Consider the following 21,657-nt stretch of genomic DNA (forward strand, 5'->3'; position numbering starts at 1 on the left):
GGGCAGAGGGGACCCTTGCCCCCAGATCTGTACATAGGGCAGGTGCAGGCTGTGAGCACAGGCTCCCTTTCTGCTTCCCTGCCCCAGGACCTCTGCAGCCCTGCAGGCACGACCTAGTGTGGCTGGGGACAGCGGGACCATGCGGGAATCTCCTCACTGCTGCAAGCTGCCCTCCTCACTGCCATGGTGATGCACCCCTTGCACCTACCACTGCTTTGACAGGCACAGTCCTATGCCACTGCCCTCACTGCAGCCCTGCGTGCAGGAGGTGCATCACCAGGGCAGTGTGGAGCAAGCAGCAGCAAGGAGATCCCTGCACAGCTCCTCTGCCACACCAGGTCATGGGGCAGGGAAGCAGGGTGGCAGGGAACAACAGGCCTGCACCGAGAAGCTGCTCGCTACTGTTCCCTGTCACTCTGTTTCCCTCCCCTGCAACATGGTGCAACAGGGAGCAGAGCAGCTGTACAGGGATCTGTTTACCGCTGCTTGTCCTGCACTGCCCTGGAATGTACTTATACAGATTCAAGTGTAAATTTGATACCTGCATCATGTACACCCATTTGATGCCTGCATGATGCAGATATCAAGTTTACACCCAATTAGTTACTGTGCAGTAATGCATGCGTAGATGAATTACTGTGCAGTAACCCAGGCGGCCTCCCTGCTGGATCTTCCCAGTCACTAGAGAGCTGGCCTGAGCCCAGCCCCAGGTCTCCTGGCTGGCTGCCTCTCATGGATTGAACTTGAGACTAAAGTTAGTCCCAAGTGTTGGCAGCTGGTTTTGGCTTCAACTTGGGGCTAAAGTGAGTCCCAAGTGCTAGCAGCCATGTGGCTGGAGGCTGGAGCTTCACCTGTGGCTACATAGGTACATCTAGGCTGCTCTAACCTGGGACTAAATTTAGTTCCAGGTCATCTGCACATGTAGACGCTGGCATATTCCTGATTACTGTGCAGTAATTTACTGCACAGAAAATTTAAGCTGGCGCAAATGCATGTTTAGACATGCCCAGTGGGTACTTCAGCCTTTTCCACATAATTTCTCACAAGGTTGCTTTCCCCATCCAGTAAGTGATCCACACTTTCCCTGAGCTACCTGCTGGCATACTCATAGAAACTCTTCTTGTTACCCTTCACAGCCTCTGCTAGCTGCAACTCAAATTGTGCTTTGGCCTTCCTGACTTCATCCCTGCATGTCTGAACAATACTCTTATACTCCGCCCTCGTTGTTTGTCCAAGTTTCTACTTCTTGTAAATTTCCTTTTTGTGTTTATCTCATTGAAGAGTTCCTTGCTAAGCCAAGCTGGTCTTCTGCCATACTTGATAGTCTTCCTGCGCATCAGGATTGTTCACTTCTGTGCCCTCACTAAGGTTTCTTTAAAATACAACCTGGACTCCTTTCCCCCTCAGACTGGCCTCCCAGGGGATCCTGTCCATCAGTTCCCTGAGCGAGTTTAAATCTACTTTTATGAAGTCCAGGGTCCTTACTCTCCTGCTTTCCTTCCTTCCTGTTTTCAGGATCCAGAAATCAATCATCTCATAGTCACTGCTGCCCAAGTTACCATCTACTTCAATATTCTCCACCAATTCTTCCATTTGTGAGCACCAGATCAAGAAAAGCATAGCCCCTAGTTGGCTTTCTAACACTATCACCAGAAAGTTCTCCCCAACACTTTCCAAAAAACTTCCTGTATTGCCTGTGTACCGCTCTACTGCCCTCCTACCAGATGTTAGGGTGACTGAAGTCCCCCTTGAGAACCGGGGCCTGTGATCAGGAAACCTATGCTAGCCGTTTGAAGAAAGCCTTATCCACCTCATCCTCCTAGTCTGGTGGGTGGTCTGTAGTGGACACCCACCACAGCATCACCCTTGTTGCTCTCCGCTCTGTCTCTAACTCAGAGACTTTCAACAGGCCTGTCTCCAGTTTCTTACTAGAGCTCTAAGCAATCATGTAGCTCTTTTACATAAAGTGCAACTCTTCCTCCTTTTCTCCCCTGCCTGTCCTTCCTGAACTGTTTATACCCATCCATGACAGCACCCCACTCATGTGAGCTCCCACCAGGTCTCTGTTATTCCAATCACGTCATAGTTCTGTATCTGTGTGAGGACTTCAAATTCTTCCTTCTTGTTTCCCAGGCTCTGTGCATTTGCATATGGACACTTGAAATAACTAGCTGGTTGCCCTAACATTCAGGAAGAATAAGAAGGCCTCCTGTGTTGCCCCCTCCTGCTTCTCCTTCCTCCAGGTCACCCACTTCCCCACTAACCTCAGGGCTTTGGTCTCCACCCCCCAGCAAACTTAATTTAAAGCCCTCCTCACTAAGTTAGCAAGCCTGTCTGTGACGATGCTCATCCCTCACTTCATCAGGTGGATCATGTCTTTTCCTAGCAATTCTTCTTCTTGGAACAACATCCAGTGGTCAAAGAAGCCAAAGCCCAGCTGGTGATCCCATCTGCGCCGCCATGCATTGATCTGCAGGATGGATCCAGTCCTGCCCAGGCCCTTCCCCTTGACTGGAAGGATCAAGGAGAATGCCACCTGTGCTCACATCCCCTTTGCCCTTGCACCCAGAACCATATGGTCACTTTTGATCTGCTTAGGGTCACCCCTAACAGTATCATTGATGCCCACATGAATGAACAACATGGGGTAGGGCTGTGCAAAGCTTCAGTTGCTGATTTGAATTGATAGAGATTCGGCCTGATTTGGCGGCCAAATCTCCAAATCCAAATCAAATCAGGAGACCCTTCAATCTCTCTGAATTGAATCGGAACCCTCTGAATTGATTTGGAGAGATTCGGAAAGATTTGATGATTTGGCCATAGTCAGAGGGCCGGATGAGTCTTGGTAATTCTTCTGTGACATCTTGGATCTGGGCTCTGGGCAAGCATCAGACCTCCTGAGACAACAGGTCAGGCTGGCAGATAGATGGCTCCATTCCCCACAGAAGACAATCTTTAACAACCTCCACCTATCATTTCCTTTTGGTGACAGTGGTCTCAATCCTCCCAACCTTGGGGAGGCCTGGCCTCTTCCACCAACAGAATGTTGCTCCTCCTTGTCCTCTGTTGCTAGGGCTCCATATCTTTTCTCCAGGCAAATCACTGCAGGTGGGGATAAAGACTTCTGATTGCTGCAGGAGGTCACAAGCTTCCAGATTCTACCTTCCTGAGAGTCCATGTCCTCCTCCCTTCTCTAGCGCTGTCTTGGCAGTTCTGCCTCTGTAGTCCTAGGGTTCTTCTCTAGCAGTGAATCAAACCCTTATGTTGAAGGATGCTTCAGACCCTTGCTACTTCCGCCTGGATCTCTTGCCTACTCCCTGAGGGACACCACCAGGAGGCACCACTCACATTGCAGGCATGTCACCCAACCCCTGCCCCCAAGTGGCTGTCACTCAAAAGAAACTGTAAGGAAACTGTAAGTCACAGTCTCCACAGTACCAATCCAGGACATGGGTGGAAGCCTTGACAGTGGGTGGTCCTGCCTGAACAGACACCTCACAGGTGTAAACAGAGGAAGAGCTGGCAGTGGCAGTAGCTCTGGCATTGTGACATCCTCCAACCACCTCTCTAGGTCTCTTAAATCTCTCTTTTCCTGCCTCTTTCTCCAACAAGACCTTCCCTAGAAAACTCCCCTGTAAGCTGGCCTGTTTGCTACTCCTTTGTCCTGAAAGGTTAACTGTTCCCTGCTAACCTGCTTCTTCTCACCAAGCTTATAGTGAAGGAAGGCGAGAGAGAGAGTTTCCAGACAAACTCCCTAGTAGACTTCCCACTCGCTCTGGTCTCTAGTTATACAAGAGACTTAAGTACTTGTCTAACTTCTGAAGTATACCAACTTGTGATAAATATTAGGGCTGTGCAAAGCTTCAGTTATGGATTTGATTCAGTGGAGATTCAGCTCGATTCAGCAGCCAAATCTCCAAATCTGAATCAAATCGGGAGACCCTTTAATCTCTCTGAATCGAATCAGAACCCTCGGAATTGATTCAGAGAGATTCAGAAAGATTCAATGATTCAATGATTCCGCCATAGACACAGCTTTAAATTTTCTTCTACATACCTCAAAGTACCAGGCGGCTCATGAATGCTGAGATGCTGGGGTGGATGGTCCCCAGTACACTCAGCAGCAGACCCGGAAGTGGACCAGAAGCAGTTCTGGTTCACTTCTGGGTCTGCCAGGGAGTGTGTGGGGGACCCCTCCCCTAGCTTGGCTACTGACGCCTCCTGGGTCTGGGGGGGGGCACCCAGGGCCCCCCTGAGGCTAATTGCTGAGCCAGTACTTCTGGTCCACTTCCAGGTTTGCTGCCAAGCACACAGGGGGGCCCCCTGTGCTCCTGTGGGATGCTCCATCTGCCCCACCATGGCAGCTTTCATGGGTCTCACCTGGTACCTTGAGGCATGTAGAAAAAACATTTAAAGCTGTGTCTATGGACGAATCACTGATTCTCCGAATCAGCATCAAATCTTCAGATTCGGATTCGGCCAAATTGATTTGGGACAGTGATCCAAAACAACTAATTGAATCACTGTCCCAGATTTGGGCCGAATCCAAATTGAATACATCCCATTTTGCACACCCCTAATAAATACACCTAGGGTAGTTAAGGAAAAAGCTTACTTTAAAGGCTCCCCTTCAAAGAGGAGGGCAGCAAATTGACCTGTGAACTGAATTGCAAACTTCCTTCAAATGATTTGTAAAGCTCCTCCAGCTTGGTCTCACTTGCAGATTTAATATCTTCTATTCCATTTTTCAAGTAATTGAAAATATTAAACAGTACCAGACCTGGGGCAGATACCCTCCAGAATCACACATGCACCCTTTCATTTTGAAAGTGAGCCATGGATAATTAACTACTCTTGGAGTGTGGTTTTTCAACTAGTTGTGTACCCACCTTGTAGTAGTTTCCTCTAGACCATTTTTCACTAGCTTATTTAAGAAAATATAATGTGAAACAGTGTCAAAAGCCTAACCAAAATCAAGATATATATCTATTGTTTCTATCCTAACCACAAGGCTTCTTACTCTGTCATAGAAGGAAATTAGGTTGGTTTAACATGTTTTGACAAAACCATGTTGGTTGGTACTTATCACCTTATCTTTTAGGTGTTTGCAAATGGATGGTTTCCTCGAGGAACTTCCTGGGAATTAAAGTTAAGACAGATTGGTCTACCATTTCCTGGGTTCTCCTTTTTTTTGTTGCCCTTTGTAAGGTGGACATGATTTTTGCCCTTTTCCAGTCTTCTACAAACTCATAGTCCTTCATGATTCACAAAGATAATCACTAAGAGCCATGAATGATGCGTGCCTCTGAAGGCTAGGCGGGGCACAGAGCCTGCCCGCAGGTGGCGGTGGCAGTGGAGGTGTGGCAGCAGCGAGTGGGGAGCTCCCACAGGCAGCTGGAGCGGTGTTGGGGTAAGGGGAGTGGTGAGCACTGACTAGCGGTCAGTGACCACCCACAGATGCTGCCGGCAGTGTTGGCAGCAAGGAGGGGTGGGGTGGCAAGCGGTGACTGCCCACAGGTGTTGCCAGCAGTGCCGGCAGCACTTCTCTCAGGGGATGCATTGCCAATCTCAGGGGGTACACGTGCACCTGTGTGCACCCCCTGTGCATCGCCAATGCTGAGGGGACTTTTACATGTGCTCTGGGGGTAAGGAGGCGGCCTTTAATTAGAGTGGCTTTGAGAGCCACTCACCATTTGCCCCCGTCACCATTTTGAAGTGTGAGAGCACTAATACATGAGACACGGAGGTTGGCTGGAGTGCAGTAATTTCATAGATTTCATAGATTTCATAGACATTAGGGCTGGAAGGGACCTCGGGAGATCATCGAGTCCAGCCCCCTGCCCAAAGGGCAGGAAGTCAGATGGGGTCATAGGATCCCAGCAAGATAAGCATCCAATTTACTCTTGAAGGTGTTCAATGTAGGTGCTTGAACCACCTCCGCTGGCAGACTGTTCCAGACCTTGGGGGCTCGGACAGTAAAGAAATTCTTCCTTATGTCTAGCCTGAAGCGGTCTTGCAGGAGTTTGTGACCGTTCGACCTCGTCATCCCTTGGGGTGCTCTGGTGAACAAACGTTCCCCCAGATCCTGGTGGTCACCCTTGATAAATTTATAGGTGGCCATCAGATCACCCCTGAGCCTACGCTTTTCCAGGCTAAAGAGTCCCATGGCTCTCAGCCTGTCATCGTTAGATCTGTTTTCCTGACCTCTGATCATGCGCGTGGCTCTCCTCTGGACTCTCTCAAGCTTCTCCACATCCTTTTTGAATTGTGGAGCCCAAAACTGGACGCAGTACTCCAGCTGCGGCCTCACCAAGGCCGAGTACAAGGGGAGAATGACGTCCCGGGATTTGCTCGAGAAGCATCTATGGAAGCACGCCAGCATTTTGGTCGCTTTACTAGCCGCAGCATCGCATTGCAGGCTCATGTTCATCTTGTGGTCAATGATGACCCCCAAGTCTCTTTCTTCTGTAGTGCTAACCAACGTAGCACTGCCGAGCCTATAAGGGTGCTGCAGGTTTTTCCTCCCAAGGTGGAGAACCTTGCATTTTTCAGTGTTAAACACCATGAGGTTCTCGTCTGCCCATTTGCTGAGCTTGTCCAGGTCAGCCTGGATCACCCGCCTGTCCTCTGGCGTGGATGCTTTGCCCCAAAGTTTGGTGTCATCGGCGAACTTGGCCAGTCCACTCCTGACTTCAATGTCCACATTGTTAATGAAGATGTTGAACAGTATGGGTCCCAGGACAGAGCCTTGAGGGACCCCACTAGTCACAGGGCACCACGATGAGTAACTGCCATCAATCACAACCCTCTGGATCCGACCACGGAGCCAATTTCCCAGCCAGCGGATCGTGGTGGAGCCAAGGCCACAACTGGCCAGTTTGGCCAAGAGGTGATCGTGGGATGATACCAGATCAAAAGCTTTTCTGAAGTCAAGATATATGACATCAATCTCTTCTCCCTTGTCCAGGTGATAGGTCACCTGGTCATAGAAAGAAATGAGATTGGTCAAACAAGACCTACCCGCAACAAACCTGTGCTGGCTATCCCTTAGGATGTTAGCCTGGGCCAGTCCCTCAAGGATGGCCTCCTTAATAAACTTTTCTAAGATCTTCCCCAGGATAGAAGTCAGGCTAATGGGCCTGTAGTTAGCCGGATCCGCTCTCCTCCCTTTCTTGAAGATCGGCACCACATTGGCCTTCTTCCAGTCTTCGGGCACTACACCAGAGCACCAGGAGTTTTCAAAGACCCGTGCCAGGGGCTGGGCTATGACGCTCGCCAGCTCCTTGAGTACCCTGGGGTGCAGATTGTCAGGGCCAGCTGACTTGAAGGTATCCAGCTTCTCAAGGTGTTCCTTCACAAGGTCAGCATTTATGGAGGGTAGGGGATCCCCCTCACCCAGATTTCCCTGTCCCATAGCAGGCATGGGCATCCCATGTGACTGATGAAAGACTGATGCAAAGTACCTATTTAATAGGTTGTCTTTTTCCTGGGCGTCAGTTGTCAGTTGCCCCATCTGGTTTAGCAGGGGTCCAACATTGCCCTTGCTTTTCCTCTGGCTCCCCACATATCTGAAAAAAGACTTTTTGTTGTCCTTGATGCCTGAAGCTAGTTGGAGTTCAGTTGCAGCCTTGGCTTTCCTGGTTTGCTCCCTGCAGGACCGGACCAGCGCAGAGTAATCCTCCTTGGAGGTGAATCCCATCCTCCATCCTTTGTAGGCTTTCCTTTTTAGCCACAGGAGGTCCGCTAGGTCCCTGGAGAACCATGGGGGCTGCTGTGCCTTCTTGCTGCCTTTCCTCCATGTTGGGTTAGATTTAGCTTGTGCATTGAGGATCGCTTCCTTGAGAAGCAACCACTCTTCTTGAACTCCCATCTCCCTGGGGTCATGGTCCCTGAGGGCCTGACTGACTAGCTGCTTGAGTTTGTCAAAGTCGGCTTTTCTGAAATCAAGGACTTCTGTGTTGCTGACTGACTTGCCAGCTTTACAGTGGATGGTGAAGGTGATCAGCTTGTGGTCGCTGTCACCCAGCTTCCCATCGATCACTAGGTCGCTGATTAGGTCGTCCCCCGTAGCCAGTACCACCAGGTCGAGCAGCACTTTGCCTCTCGTTGCCCCATAGACTTCTTGAGTCAGGTAGAGGTCATCCACGCATGAGAGAAAGCTTTGCGACTGCTTGGATTTTGCTGAGTGATCTTCCCAGGAGATGTCCGGGTAATTGAAGTCACCCATGACAACCAAGGTCCTGGAGCAAGCGGCCTCAGTCAGTTCCCAGGCGAACTCCTGGTCAAGCTCAGGACTTTGAGTGGGAGGTCTGTAGTAGACTCCCACCGTTGTGTCCCCTGTGCCGTATTCCCCACGAATTTTTACCCAGAGGGTCTCTAGCTGTCCATGCTGGTCGCCAACATCAGCTTGCAGGGACATGTAGCTTTCCTTGACGTAGAGAGCTACACCCCCACCCCTTTTGTCAACACGATCCCTCCTGTAGAGGGTATAGCCCTCTATACCCGTGCTCCAGTCATGGTTATCCCAATGACATCATATTTCTTTGCACTGAACAGGAGGACGAGCTCGTCCTGCTTGTTGCCCAGGCTCCTGGCATTAGTGTACAGGCAGGCAAGTGTGCCCTTGGGGGCTCTTGCCTTGCCCACAGAATGTGCCAGGGCTGGGGCAGGGGTGGGCTCCCTTAAGTGCCTTGGTCCTCTGGCTTTGCAAGGGTCGCTCTGCAGGCCAGCAGTGGCAGTAGTCCCCCCACCCCTCCAGCGGGCTTAGTTTAAAGCCCGGTGGAGCAGGTCAGCCAGCAGATTCAATTAATTGAGTCTTCTCTGATGCGCTGTAATTACAGCACATTGGAGCAGCCCTGAAGCATGTCTACAGGCACCCAAACAGCTGTGAGAGTGCCTTAGCCAGTTCCTTGTGTACTCTAGGGTGACACTGATCAAAACCCAGTTGGTTTGGAAATACTGAATTTTTCTGAGTAGTCCATAACATGTCCCTTTCCTGTTCTAGCCTCAATTCTTATTCTCTTGTCACTAATGATTTGCTCTAAAAAAAAAAAAAATCACTCCAAATTCCTAAAACAAGAGTCTGATGTACCAGTGCTTTAAAGGTTTTCTTCTTCTGAGTACTCTGGATCTAATCCAGACAATCCCTAAAAGTATGAGTTAGTTCCATTAACACAATGGGACACAATGCTTCTAGTTAAACAAACATTTATTTACATAGCTGGAGAAGAATCAGAGTGCTCAGAACCTAGCGGGAATAATCATCAAATCAATCTTATGCTGATGTAATTCTATTAAAATAATCTAACTGATACTACTTATTTTATTAATTAAAAGGCCAAATTAAATAAATGTTCATTACATTTCCTAAATTTAAACCAGTAATGCTAGGAAATACTTTTGTAGACATTACTTCAATCGACACAATAGAGGAAATACGTCATTTGATGCAATTAAGGGAAAAGAAACTCTTCAAATTGATCAATATTGCCTTTGAAAAACAGACCAAAGAAAAGCAGTTTGCACAGAAAAGTAATCATGAAGTGTTAAATCCATAAAAGTAAACATGTTACAAAAGACTTGTCTTTGGACTGTTTCCTCGTTGATGCAAATTATTTGTAGGATAGCTTGCTAATGCCAAATTGTATTTTCAGCCCTCTCGGTGCACATATAGACTACTGCCAATAATTCCGCTGAGCGCAAAGCTAGCCCTACTAACAATTTCCACTTCAAAAGTAGTATCTTTTTAGGCAGTTGAATAATAACAAATGCAAACATTTTTCATGCTAGGAACTAATTGTAGTTAATACAAGAAGAGGGTCCAGTTGAAGTTTATATTCAGAAAAACAAAGGTGGGAACAGAAGTAACTTTCAAAATGTTTCCAAGACTAAGAGGTTTCCAAACATTTCAGCACAGACATACACACAGGCCCTGTTGCATCCCCCTAGCTATAAAACTACACAATTGCCATGGTTGCATATCTTGGCTCTTATGAGCCAGCTCCGGAAGGAGGGGTAGAGAGGGGAACCAGATAAACAAACCTGTAGCTTGGTGATTAGAATACTCTGTTAAATGGTCAGAGAAAAGTAGATTCAAACTCTCTTTGGGTAAGAGGTGCCTAGAACTGAGATTTCCCACTTTCTATATGAATAGTCTGACTACCAGGCTACTAAGCTAAACAATAGAAGTCTCTTCCACCTCCAGCATCTAACACCTGCTAGTCACAGGTTTCTTTCTGGCTACAATTTCAGACCTTATGCATGTATAGATGTATGTGTATACAGAGTACAGCCTAATTCTCATGTGCAGTAGCTTGTGTGTACACACTGTGTATGGAACAGCAGCACAAACTGCATAAGTGCCAAAATAGCAGTTGTGTGATTAGGTGAGTGCCATTTGGGTGAATAAGGTGAACAGGATTATGCCCTTCATTTGGGAGGCCTTTCAGAGTAGGTCTCAGAAGAATGGACACAGCACTGTGCTAACAGAGCTACACTTACTGTGCTACCATTCTGGAGGTACCGCATATTAGCATAACACTGTCTAAAACAATGACAATGCTAGGGAGGGGCAGAGAAGGAGGTTCATTAACACCTGACCCCCAAATCCCTCCCCTCTATCTGTTTTTGAATAAGACCAGGATCAAGATTTATCATGAATTGTGTAAAATATAATAATACAATAATAGTTTTCAGTTGTAAAGTACGTTTCACCTCTAACTGCTATATAAATTAGGTAACAACACCATACCACTTGAAATGCAGCTATCTGAATTGATGTAAGGCAACATCAAGGCAGCATATGGCAATAGGAGAGAAGGGTTGTTATTTTTTTTTTTTTGCAAGAATACTAGGATCAACCACTGCTCCTACTAAAAGGGCTAAAGATTCTTGATCATCAAATCTGGAAAAGCAAAACCTCAGTTTTAAATTAAGGTCACACCAGAAATACCAACAACTTTAAATTGTCTGGGACTCAACTTCTTTTTGCTTGGAAAAAATATTTCATGTCTTTAATTAAGTTTCAAACCTGTGAATCCAGGGAACCTCATATAAAACTCAGTTCCTAAGAGGAGATCATTAAGTCTGGTACACAGAAGGTCTTGGATTTAAATTGGAAACAAATTCAGAATTAACTGAATGTCAAAACACTCCACACCAGATTTGCAGAATGTTGTTTAGAAAACATTACCCTTAGTTAATGCAAACAGTGCCACTAAGTATAGCAGAAACTGCAACTGAGCAACAGATTTGCCACCATGCAAATAATGATTCCCTACAAATTATTTTTAAAAATATATATTAATCAGATAAAAAGAAAGTGGTTGGATGATTGTGGATGCTAGACTGCAAACTGTTGAAAATAATGTCAAGACACTGAATTATCTTTGTCTCTTTCAGAGATGAGATTTCCCCCATACCACCAGCCAAATGAATCTATGTATGAAAAGATATCCCTGGTAGTCTTGGGGAACTGACATAGTTTTTAATAAGCCTTATCAATAATCCAAATTTCAGGCTCACTTATTTAAACATTTACTATTTTGAGCACAATAGTGCTTCCATTGAAGTCAACAGCAAAAATTCTCATTCCATTTCTATGGGAATAGGATTAGGCATGTAGAATACCTTACTATTAAATCAAAACAATTCCTTTTTCCTATTTCATATCACTCACTTTCAGACTGTTTTTTCAGTTGCAAAGTTATTTCTATTCCATTATTACTTGAGGCACTACCTTAAAAATATGTAACACTTTCAGAACCTTCACATTATATGCCTAATTAAATACAAAGCAATCTATCTTTTAAAAAAAATGTTCTCCATGTATAGCAATATCTGCTGAATGCCTCCAACAGCCAGGCTAAAAGGGGCATTCAGCACATTACATGTTGTTATTTTATTTTTAATGTATGATTTTCATACTTAGAATTAGCTGAATGCCCTCCTTGCTGCTTCGAAGCCATTAGCACAGGATTCACCGTAAATGGACTATAGTTTACAAAACATTCTTAGAAAAAAATTAAATTTATTATTTTATGATTTACGTTTTTCATTCTTATAATTTGTCTCAGACAAATAAATTAAATCAAATCCATTTTTATTGGAATGGAAACTACTCAGCAAAAGAAGCAATTTAAAAGTAATGCTTCTCTGGTTTGTCAGTTTACATTAGTGAAAGCCAGAATGTCTTAATCATATACTCACAGAAAGCAAAGTTGGCCTTGTTTTTTCACCAAATACACAGTTCCGAACAGTAACAAGACAGATAAGCTACTAGCTGAGTTAATTAAAGGCTATCAGGCTCATCATGTTATTTCTGCAATTGTAGATTGTTGGCAAAGAAGCACATATACAGCAAGATGTGAACTGAAGCCAAAATGTTCAAGTACCTAAACTCTGATTTGCAATTCAGTATTTAGGCACCAGAATAAATCTGACCTATTTTTTCTTGGGTGCTAATCAACCTCTGCTCCCACTGAAACATACATTTCAAAAACACAAAAACTAAAGGCTTTCCAAAAAGATTATTTTGAACTTAACTACTTCTCTGAAGTTACTCTACTCAAGTGTATTGAGAGACATATTATAGTGATGACACACAAATCAAGGAAGTTGTGAGGTGGAACATTTTATACATGATTTTTTTATTAGTGGTTGCTAGCTTTTGCCGTATATTCTTGCTAAAGTTGAAAAAGTATTCATCTTTGTTTCAAGGAGGATTTTTTATTTTCCAAAATTGTAGGCTGAAGAGCAAGGCTTTGAGAAATTCTAATAGGTATGTAGGTAACAATGAATTTAAAGTAATTTCTAAGTAATTTCATTTTACCCTATTTCTTTTTGCTGCACTGCATCAGTAGGAAAGTTGCATAATTATAGGGATAAAATGCAACCCAAATGAGCATAACCTTGAAAATTCTGAATATGCAAGTATTCCTTGCTATTAAATATTCTTTCAATCATTAAGATACTTACTATTCTCCTGAAAAGGCAGTCAAAATTCTCAGTTAAAAATGTAGTTCCCTACTGTGCATTTTTTAGATTTTTACAGTAAACATCAGCACATGTATTAAGTATTGTTACTTGGAACAGTTAACGTGAAACTAAATCTCAGATTTTTACACTTACCGGTCATTTTCTGTAGTTTCTTGGTAGATTTTGAGTTGGTTCTTTAAATACTCTTCATGCTTGCTAAGAGCTACATAGGTTGGTTTCCAGCTATGGCACAAGTAAAAAAAAAAGTTAATTTATTATTAAAAAGAACATTTAAAATGATCATATCAAAATGCATAATAAAGTAAAAATCTTTAATAGTGCTAGCTCAAATAAATTCTTTTTCTATTTTTAAAGTTATGTCTGCATATATTGAAAACAGAAAAGGTTTTCATATACAGATAGCTCCCAAGCCTTTTCAAATAAAAAAGCTATGGCTTTAATTGGCTTTGCATAGGGCTAACTTCACTAGGAAGACTTAGGCACTTAAAGTTACGATAATCAAGTCCAACATAGAGATCAGCGGGTCTCAATCTTTTTATACTCAAGGCACCCCTCAGAAATTGACAGCAATTAGTTTTCACCTTTTTTTTTTTTTTTACTACTGTACAGAAAAACAGTAGAGCAATGCTTCTGTTGCAAAGAACACAGAAATACTACAACAGGTCAGAATGGTTTTAATGCTATGAATTCCTGTTTGAAATCTCTGGGTTTATCTTATCACTCATGTTTGCACATCTAACAGTGCTAACATTGTGTTGCACCCCTGAAAGGATTTCAAGCCACCCCAGGGTGCCATGATACTCTGGTTGAGAATCAATTTTGATTTATATCAATTTTGAAAAACCCTGCTTAAATCTGCTGAAACTTCCCTCTAGCCTGGACTTAGATATCTAAATGCCTGTCAAAGTCGGTACCAACCTAAAGCACATCTCTCATAATTTCTTATTCACACTCTGATCAGCAAGCTGGTTTTTATGAACCCCACTGCTAGGAATTACATTGCATATATGTATATAGGGTTTTCCAATCCTAAATCTTGGTTGTGAATTCCACTAGGTGGCAGAATGCCTGAAACTGAAAGCATTAATAAATCTCCCGGTCAACTAATCACTTTTCTTTGTCGATGTTTATTCTTTTTAGGACCATCATTCTAAATTTTCCTTTTATTTTAACTATATCAGGCCCTGGGGGCAAGATCTGGAAAGACACCTTTGCACTGCCTGCTTAGGTACCCAACCCCTACGCATCACAAAACCTGACTCTAGGAGGGTGGACCAAAGAAAAGGAATTAGGTAGTTAGCCATGTTATTCTGAAATTAGGCAGAAGGCAGGTCTGAGCAGCACCCTACAGTAAGTCATTCAGAGATGCATGAGCTTTCATAGGTTACAACCTAATTTCTTCTACAAGTATCTGATCAAGTAGGCTGTAGCCTTTGATACAGCCCCCAGCAGACATTAATATAATCGTGCAATTGGGATCTGAGGAATGTTATGCCCAGTCCCCAAAATCATGTGATTTACCATGCCAGACACGCATGGCAAGACACATGATTTTTTAGATAGGGCATAAAATTCCACAGATCCCAATTATGCAACTGCTCACACTCAGGGAGCCTGGCATTGGGGCTCCAGGTCTACCCCTGGCCAATCCCCAAAATCACCTGATCATCTGGATTGGGCTGGGGTCAGCCCTGGTGTCCACGACACAGCTGCTTCATGGCCAACCCCTGAGATCAAGCTGTTCTCTGCCCAGTTCTGGAGACTAGCCCCAAGGGGACTGTGTGGCCTGGATCCAGAGTGTGCCCCCTGCCCAATCCCAACAGCAGGAGTCCCTTTACACTGACACTTTTAAACTTCTTGCCTTGCAGCTCACATTCAGGGTTCAGGGCAAGTCTGGACATGAACCAGGTCACAAGGAGCCCCATGTCTTAGCACTTCCTAGAGCTTTGTCCTGCAGCTCACATGCAAGATTTAACATGATGTACGTTCATATTAAAACACCATGGCAACCAGCCACAAAGTTGTTATATGTCTTTGTCGCTGATCCACCATATTAAGCATAAATTTGTTGAACGTATGACATGTTACAATTTATTGGGCAGGTGACACATTACTCATGTAATAACTGTAGCATCTAAGCTCCTAAAATACCACCCTGCACTGCCTTCAAAGAAATAGAGGCAGGTTTGTAGGCTCCCTATACAGTTAGTGAGGAGGAAATTAGGCAGCCAGTTGGTAAGATGTATAAGAAGCAAGAGACAGCCTGACTTTATGTTAGTGACTGGGGCACTCAGCTGGAAGAGGGAAGATTTTGGTTCTGGTCTCTGCTCCCAGGCCTATTCATGCATTTTACATTATACAATCATTGGATAAAATAAAAATAATTCTGGGAGCATGGACCAGAACTCAAATCTCCCCACTCCCTGCTGTGCCCTAACTATGAGGCTTTGTAAGTTAATTATTCCAATATTAACTACTTTGGAGAACTCCAAAGAGCTTACTCAGGAGATCCCTCTTAAGTATCAAACAATGGAAAAATTCTGCTTACAATTACCATAGTATAAATTTATAATAGCAACTTTAAAGTCACTAAGGTAAATGACACCAAAATTTCATGGCATAAGTATTTGTGTATCTGCCTGTACTACTCATTCATAGCACAGCTTAAAAGACAATACATATAAGAAAAATAGTGAAATAAGAAGGAACTATAGGCAAAAAACCTTGGCTCATATAGAGAGGAAAATGTGTTAATATTTAACAAATGTATATGTACACACACATGTGCACGCAGACATACACTGGAGCCTTATTGTTCTCAATAATATTTATTACTCAGTACAGACAGTGGTCTCAGTACTACTTAGGACAGGTTTACAATGAAAAACAAAACACTTTGAAAGCTAAATCACTTAATTCTGTAAACATTTGATTAGTATTGAAGATGGGGGAGGTTAACCAAATCTTAGGCTACAAAACTATTCTTCCCATGTAAAAATGTCTTTCACACAAAATGACTGCTATTTAACAGAGAAAACTGATATCAAGATCCCCATAAGTATATCTGAACTCTCCTCTTCTAAAACTTACATATGGCCTAGATTAAGGTAAAATTAAGAAAATCACGTGCGTGTTGCTTGACTGAATAAATTGGCATGCTACAAAAAAGGAATCCGCAATTTCTCCAGATGATTTCTGATTCAAATGTATTTTGTAGATACATATATGACAGATAAACATAGAAACAAGTACTACAGGAGAGTTTAATTTTACCACTGCCAGAATAATGAATCAATGATATTTTACAGCTTCAGAATCAATTTAGAAAAATACCAGGGAACAGGGGAAAAAAAACCTTTCAATACTTCTTTCCGCTCTCACATATGATTTTTAAGTTGCTGTTTGAGAACTTTTCTTGTTACATTACAATAATCTGTGATTTCAAAATGCAGTGTGTATCAAACTTCAGCTTGTATCATACTTACGCATTACAGTTCTCCTTACAATTTTTTCTGTGCTTGTGCAAATGAACAACTGCATCATTACTTTTATTTATATTTTCATGTAATCTAGAAATTTCTTTTTTCTTTTCCGTAATATTCGCAGTATATACTGAAACAAAATAAATGTTTATTAACCATTTGTTATTCATCCAGATGCAAAATGGTACACTGGATGCATATAATATTGGGCGGGAGGTCTGGCCAAATTAATGTAAAATCTCTATTTTCAAAATCATTCAAAATTTTATAATATTACAAAACCTATCTAAAGTAATGAGCCAAAGGGCTAGATACTCAGTAAATCAGATTCTCTGCTGCAGTAGAGTTGTGTTGATTTACACCAGGGGTGTCAAAGATACAGCCTGTGGGCTGGATCTGGCCTTCAGAGTCCCATCGGCTAGCCCCCAGTGCTAGTCTTGGATACCAGTTGACCTATGTGTGGCATGTGCTGGCCTGGCCCCATAGGCAGAACCCAGGACATGCACTGTATGCGGCACCCACCCCAACCAGTCCAGAACATGTATTGTTCATGGTGTGTGCTCCAGCTGGTCTGGGCCCTGTGCTGCTTGTGATGCCTGTGGGCACCACGTGCAGCGCAGGTCCTGAACTGTCTGGAGCAGATGCTGCATGCAGTACAGTCCTAGGCCAGCTGGAAGGGAGCACCACATGTGGTGCAGATCCTAGAATATGCATTGCATATGGTGCAGTCTGGCCGGAGCAAAGCACATGTCATGTCTCATACACAGCGACTGCTCTGGCTGGTCTGGGACCTGCACTACACATAGTGCTCACCCCAGCTGAATTGAGCCTTATCTGGTGCATGAAGCATTGGTCCTGGGCTAGCTACACCAGGTGCTGCATGTGGCACAAATCCCAGGGTGGCTGGAATGGGTGCTGCATGTGGTGGATCTGGCATGTGGGAGGTGAGGGAAGAGGAGAGTCTGCAGGCCCAACCCATCCTGTGGACCAGTCCTGCATCACTCATTTGGCCCATGGAGCTAGATGAGCTTTATACCACCTGAGAATCTGGCCATATAAGACTTGGAGCTCTTTAAAGAGACAATATAAAATGTATGTATTGTCTTTTTAAAAGGGAGTTTTCTTGCTTATATTTCCATTTTTTTTCCTTTCTCTTCCTTACTTTAAATACCCTTGTTTTTTAAAGTGTCATTATGACTTTTTGCAAAATGCAGTAAAATTTTCTGCGCCTTTTTTTTTATAGGAAATGCATTATAAAGATAGCCACAGAACAAATAATTTGTATTTGTAAACAGACTAGCTGAACTATTATGTACTGTAGTGAATGGGCTATTTCCTGCAAGAAGTCTTAAAAATGTACTCTCCCTAAAGGTAGAAAATAAATGGAAAGAACCATTATGAATTACCTAAAGTGCCACAGGACTTTATATGAAATATCTTAAGCCTGTCTTTGAGAGAACACCACTCTATTGTATTCTCTCCTACTCTTGAGAAACACCAGCCAAAAATTATGGAATGACAGGAACCTGCCATTCTTTATTATAGGCAATGCATTCAGAGCTACTTAAGCCTTGGAGCTAATGTGCTTTGCACATATGCATTTTCAATATATCCGTGCTAAGCTGAAGAAGCCTAAATTCTGGAGGATTCAAAATTTCTTCCAGCACACTTGAGTTCAGCAACACCATCTGAGTGAGGAGCCTGCAGCTGAGCAAAGCAGCAAGGGTGTGTGAGTCCCAGCAATCAGAAAGTTTGACATAAGTATTATATTCTGAGAACAAAGAGTTTCAAAAAGAAAATACGTGAAGACTAACTTGCACTGTTTCATCCAAATCTCAGTCTGTTTAACTGGAGTCACTATTGGCAATGGGAACTAAAGTAATTTCATTAATGAATATTAGAATTGACTTTGGTTTTATAGTATCCACGAACAAGTACATGGCTTCAAGCTATTGGCAGTGAAGCAGAGAGAAATCAGACTATGATTTCTCATCTTGTGAGGCTTGCAAATAGGGCAATTGGATTGGCTTGCAGAACTCTAAATGGTGACGCCCCAATTAACCATTTGCTTTCCTTTACATAAGGCCAGCCCTACTACTCTGTCATAGAAATTTAGGCACAGGAAGGAAGAAATGAAAAATAGCAATATGTACATTTACTGTAAGTATACATTAAAATAAGGAGGTGATTCAGTTTCCAGCACAAAATTTGAATGTTCCAGCAGAAACAGAATAATATGGCTTTTTTTATTCTTAGAGTTTTTCTATCAAATAATAGTATTATATTCAACATTTGATCACACACAGATATAAACCTTATTGGGCTTTACGCTATGACCAGAGAAAATTAACTGAAATGCAATTATCACTTAATCTTTTGGAAAAAATCCATGAGTTTTAATTTCCATCCTTAAAGCATCATTGGATAGATCATTGATTCTCAACCTTCTTAGACTCAAAGCACCCCTGGGAAAAACACCATGTCTTTTTTTTCACAAGTTTTTCCGCTGCAGAACAATGTTTCTGTTCTGAAGAACTCAGAAAGACCATGACAGGTCAGAATGGTTTTGACTCTATGGATTCCTACCTGAAATCTGTGACTTTATCTTGTGAATCATGTATTGGTTCTTGCACACTTAACCGTACTAATAGTAATCAGCACCCTGCAACACCCAGGGCATGTCTACATGTGAAATTAATGTGACACAATACACTCCAGCGCATAATATCACGCTGGAGTTGATTGCTCCCGAGCACCTCATTCACATGTGCACCCAGGACCACAGCACACTGAGCCAAATCAGAGCAGCCCTGGTCTGGGGGTCAACCTGCCAGCCCGGGGCTGCTCTGACCTGGCTCAATGTGCTGCAGAGGGGCTGCCTGGGACACAAGGCAGGCAGCCCCCACGAAACACCCTCATGCCCCAGGCAGCCCCATCAGCATCCACTTGTGAGCTGCTGTGCAGTAAATAATGCTGCTGCAGGATAGTACTTGTATTACAAGTACTTTACACAGAGACTTTACTGCAGAGCTAATTAGGCAGTAAACATCTCATGTAGACACACTCCCATAAAAGAGTCTTGTGACATCCTGGTTGAGAATGACCCTACTTTGTCTGAAGGACAGAGCCTCTACTGCAACCATATCCACCAACCCAGAAACATGACCAAAGCTACTAAATGACATGCTACAAAATGTATCTGGAGAAAAAGAGTATTGTGTGTAGCAATCAATCCTTTCTCCCCAAAATTTGACTACTCAAATTTCAGGCACAATAGGGACATTAACACCAGCTGGGAGTCAGAAAAGGGGGACTGAAACAATGTGGGAAAAATATGCAGCAAGCAGAGACCACATAGAAAGAGCTGGGTAGCAAAGGTACAAACTTGGAAAAAGCATGGAAAAAAGCAAGGGGCAGATCAGGTAATGCTAGGGATTTTGTAGGAGGACATAACTCAAATGGAAGCCAGGCACTAGAAGGAGTTGCAGATGCTACCAGCTAGCAAGGCAAAGACAAGACCTTGAGCATCATGTCACTAAGTATCCTGAAGGGCCTGAGCACAACTAGCTAATAGTAGAAGGGGCAAACAAAAGTGCCTGAGATGAGGGAGAATAAACAGAGGATGGAGAAACTTTAATCCCTAGGAGTGAATTCACCTTTTAAACTCAGAATGCTTGAGGTATACTCCGACAATGAGTTAAAGGAACTGGCTTCAAACCATTGATAAAATTACTTCAAATGCATGACTACTCACAATAGATCTGTTGCTTCACAAGTTCCGTAGCGTAAGAAGTTTGTTGTACCTGAAAAACTAAAAAGAAGATATTCGTTTTTGTTTTAATATAATCTTCTAAAAAAAATTGCAGTATTAAAACAATATTTTTTAAAACAACCTAATGTTTTAAGTCTTTATTGTTCTATCAGGACAACTTACCTATAATCATTATCTACCTGTACAAATAGTTTATATCTTGTTAATAAAACTTTAGATTCAATACCCAAAAAGCTCTCTATATAAGAGAACAAAATAAAGAAAAGAATAAATATAGAGTAATAGAAGTAGGATAACTGTTCCACACTTAAAATTTAGTGATTTTTGATGAAGGGATAATTTATAAACTTTATTAATTCCAGAACATTTGATATGTCATGATTACCTACCGAACTCAGTCAGAAGTTTGTCTAAATTGCTTAAGAGTTTGTCACTCATTTTCTTTGCTAAAAAAGAAAAAAAAAAGTTTACAGCAAAATTCAAAAGTCATATTGACACAGTAAATCTGTCAAGCTTAAAAAAATAGCAAATATGCTATTGTAAAATAACTGTATGTGAATTGTCTCAAAGATTTCATAAGAACACAAGAAATGCCATTTATTAGGTCAGACCATGAGTCCATCAAGCTCTGTGTCCTTTCTCTCACATGGCAGAGAGTGGATGATGCAGGGAAGGGTGAGCAGAGCATGGCTGGTATTATCCATGACCTGCTTTTCTCCTGTTGCAGCTTTTGGAAGTTTAGAAAGGTCTGATTCAAAGGCTGCATCCCTATCTATAGGCCAGGGGTCCCCGCAACTTCAATGTGTAAGATGTTGGCATGCCAGGAGTGGATGGCAGAGGAGTCGTGAGGGGCCCAATCCTTGTTGTGGCCATATAACCCTGACCCCTTCCCCACCATCCACCCAGAGGCATGGGTGTCAAGCAAAATGCCTTCAAGTGCCACACTCTAGCACCCATGCCAGGGGTGGTCTACCTCTGCTATAGTTTCATAGTATCATAGAAGATTAGGGTTGGAAGGGACCTCAGGAGGTAACATCTAATCTAAGCCCCTACTGAAAACAAGACCACCCCCAACGAGAACATCCCAGCCCAACCTTTGTCTAGCCAGGTGTGAAAGAGTAAACAGTGATGCAGCAAAAAAGACGGAGCATGCTGCTTCTGGAGCTATTACCATATTAGGATGGAAGCTCCAGGAAAAGAAAAGAAAAAGGAGAAGGGAGTCTCAGAAAGGGAGAAGAAAGAAAGAGCGTCTGAAGGAGAAAGTGAGGGAGAAAGAAGATCTCCAGGAGATAAGATACTTACCTCAGGATTTTTCTCGCTGCTGGGGAGAGCGGAGCTCTGAGAAAGAGGGGAAGATCCCTGAAGAGGCACCGGAGATGCGGCTGGCAAGCAAAACAAAACAAAAAA

General features: G+C 43.2%; 1 protein-coding gene across 1 annotated transcript in view; it reads right to left on the bottom strand.

Moving 5' to 3' along the window:
- Positions 1 to 20,688, bottom strand: part of C2H14orf39 (chromosome 2 C14orf39 homolog) — a 53,357-nt gene extending 32,669 nt beyond the window's left edge. Inside the window, exons 1-4 of the mRNA XM_090034663.1 lie at positions 20,640 to 20,688; positions 20,233 to 20,289; positions 16,482 to 16,608; positions 13,129 to 13,218 (exon numbers count right to left, since the gene is read on the bottom strand). Of these exons, the coding sequence (XP_089890789.1) occupies positions 13,129 to 13,218; positions 16,482 to 16,608; positions 20,233 to 20,289; positions 20,640 to 20,688 (323 nt within the window). The remainder of the gene's footprint in view (positions 1 to 13,128; positions 13,219 to 16,481; positions 16,609 to 20,232; positions 20,290 to 20,639) is intronic.
- Between the last annotated feature and the right edge of the window lie 969 nt (positions 20,689 to 21,657).

This window comes from Crocodylus siamensis, chromosome 2, assembly GCF_052110815.1.
Source record: "Crocodylus siamensis isolate JL-2025a chromosome 2, ASM5211081v1, whole genome shotgun sequence".
Classification (NCBI taxonomy): Eukaryota; Metazoa; Chordata; order Crocodylia; family Crocodylidae; genus Crocodylus; species Crocodylus siamensis.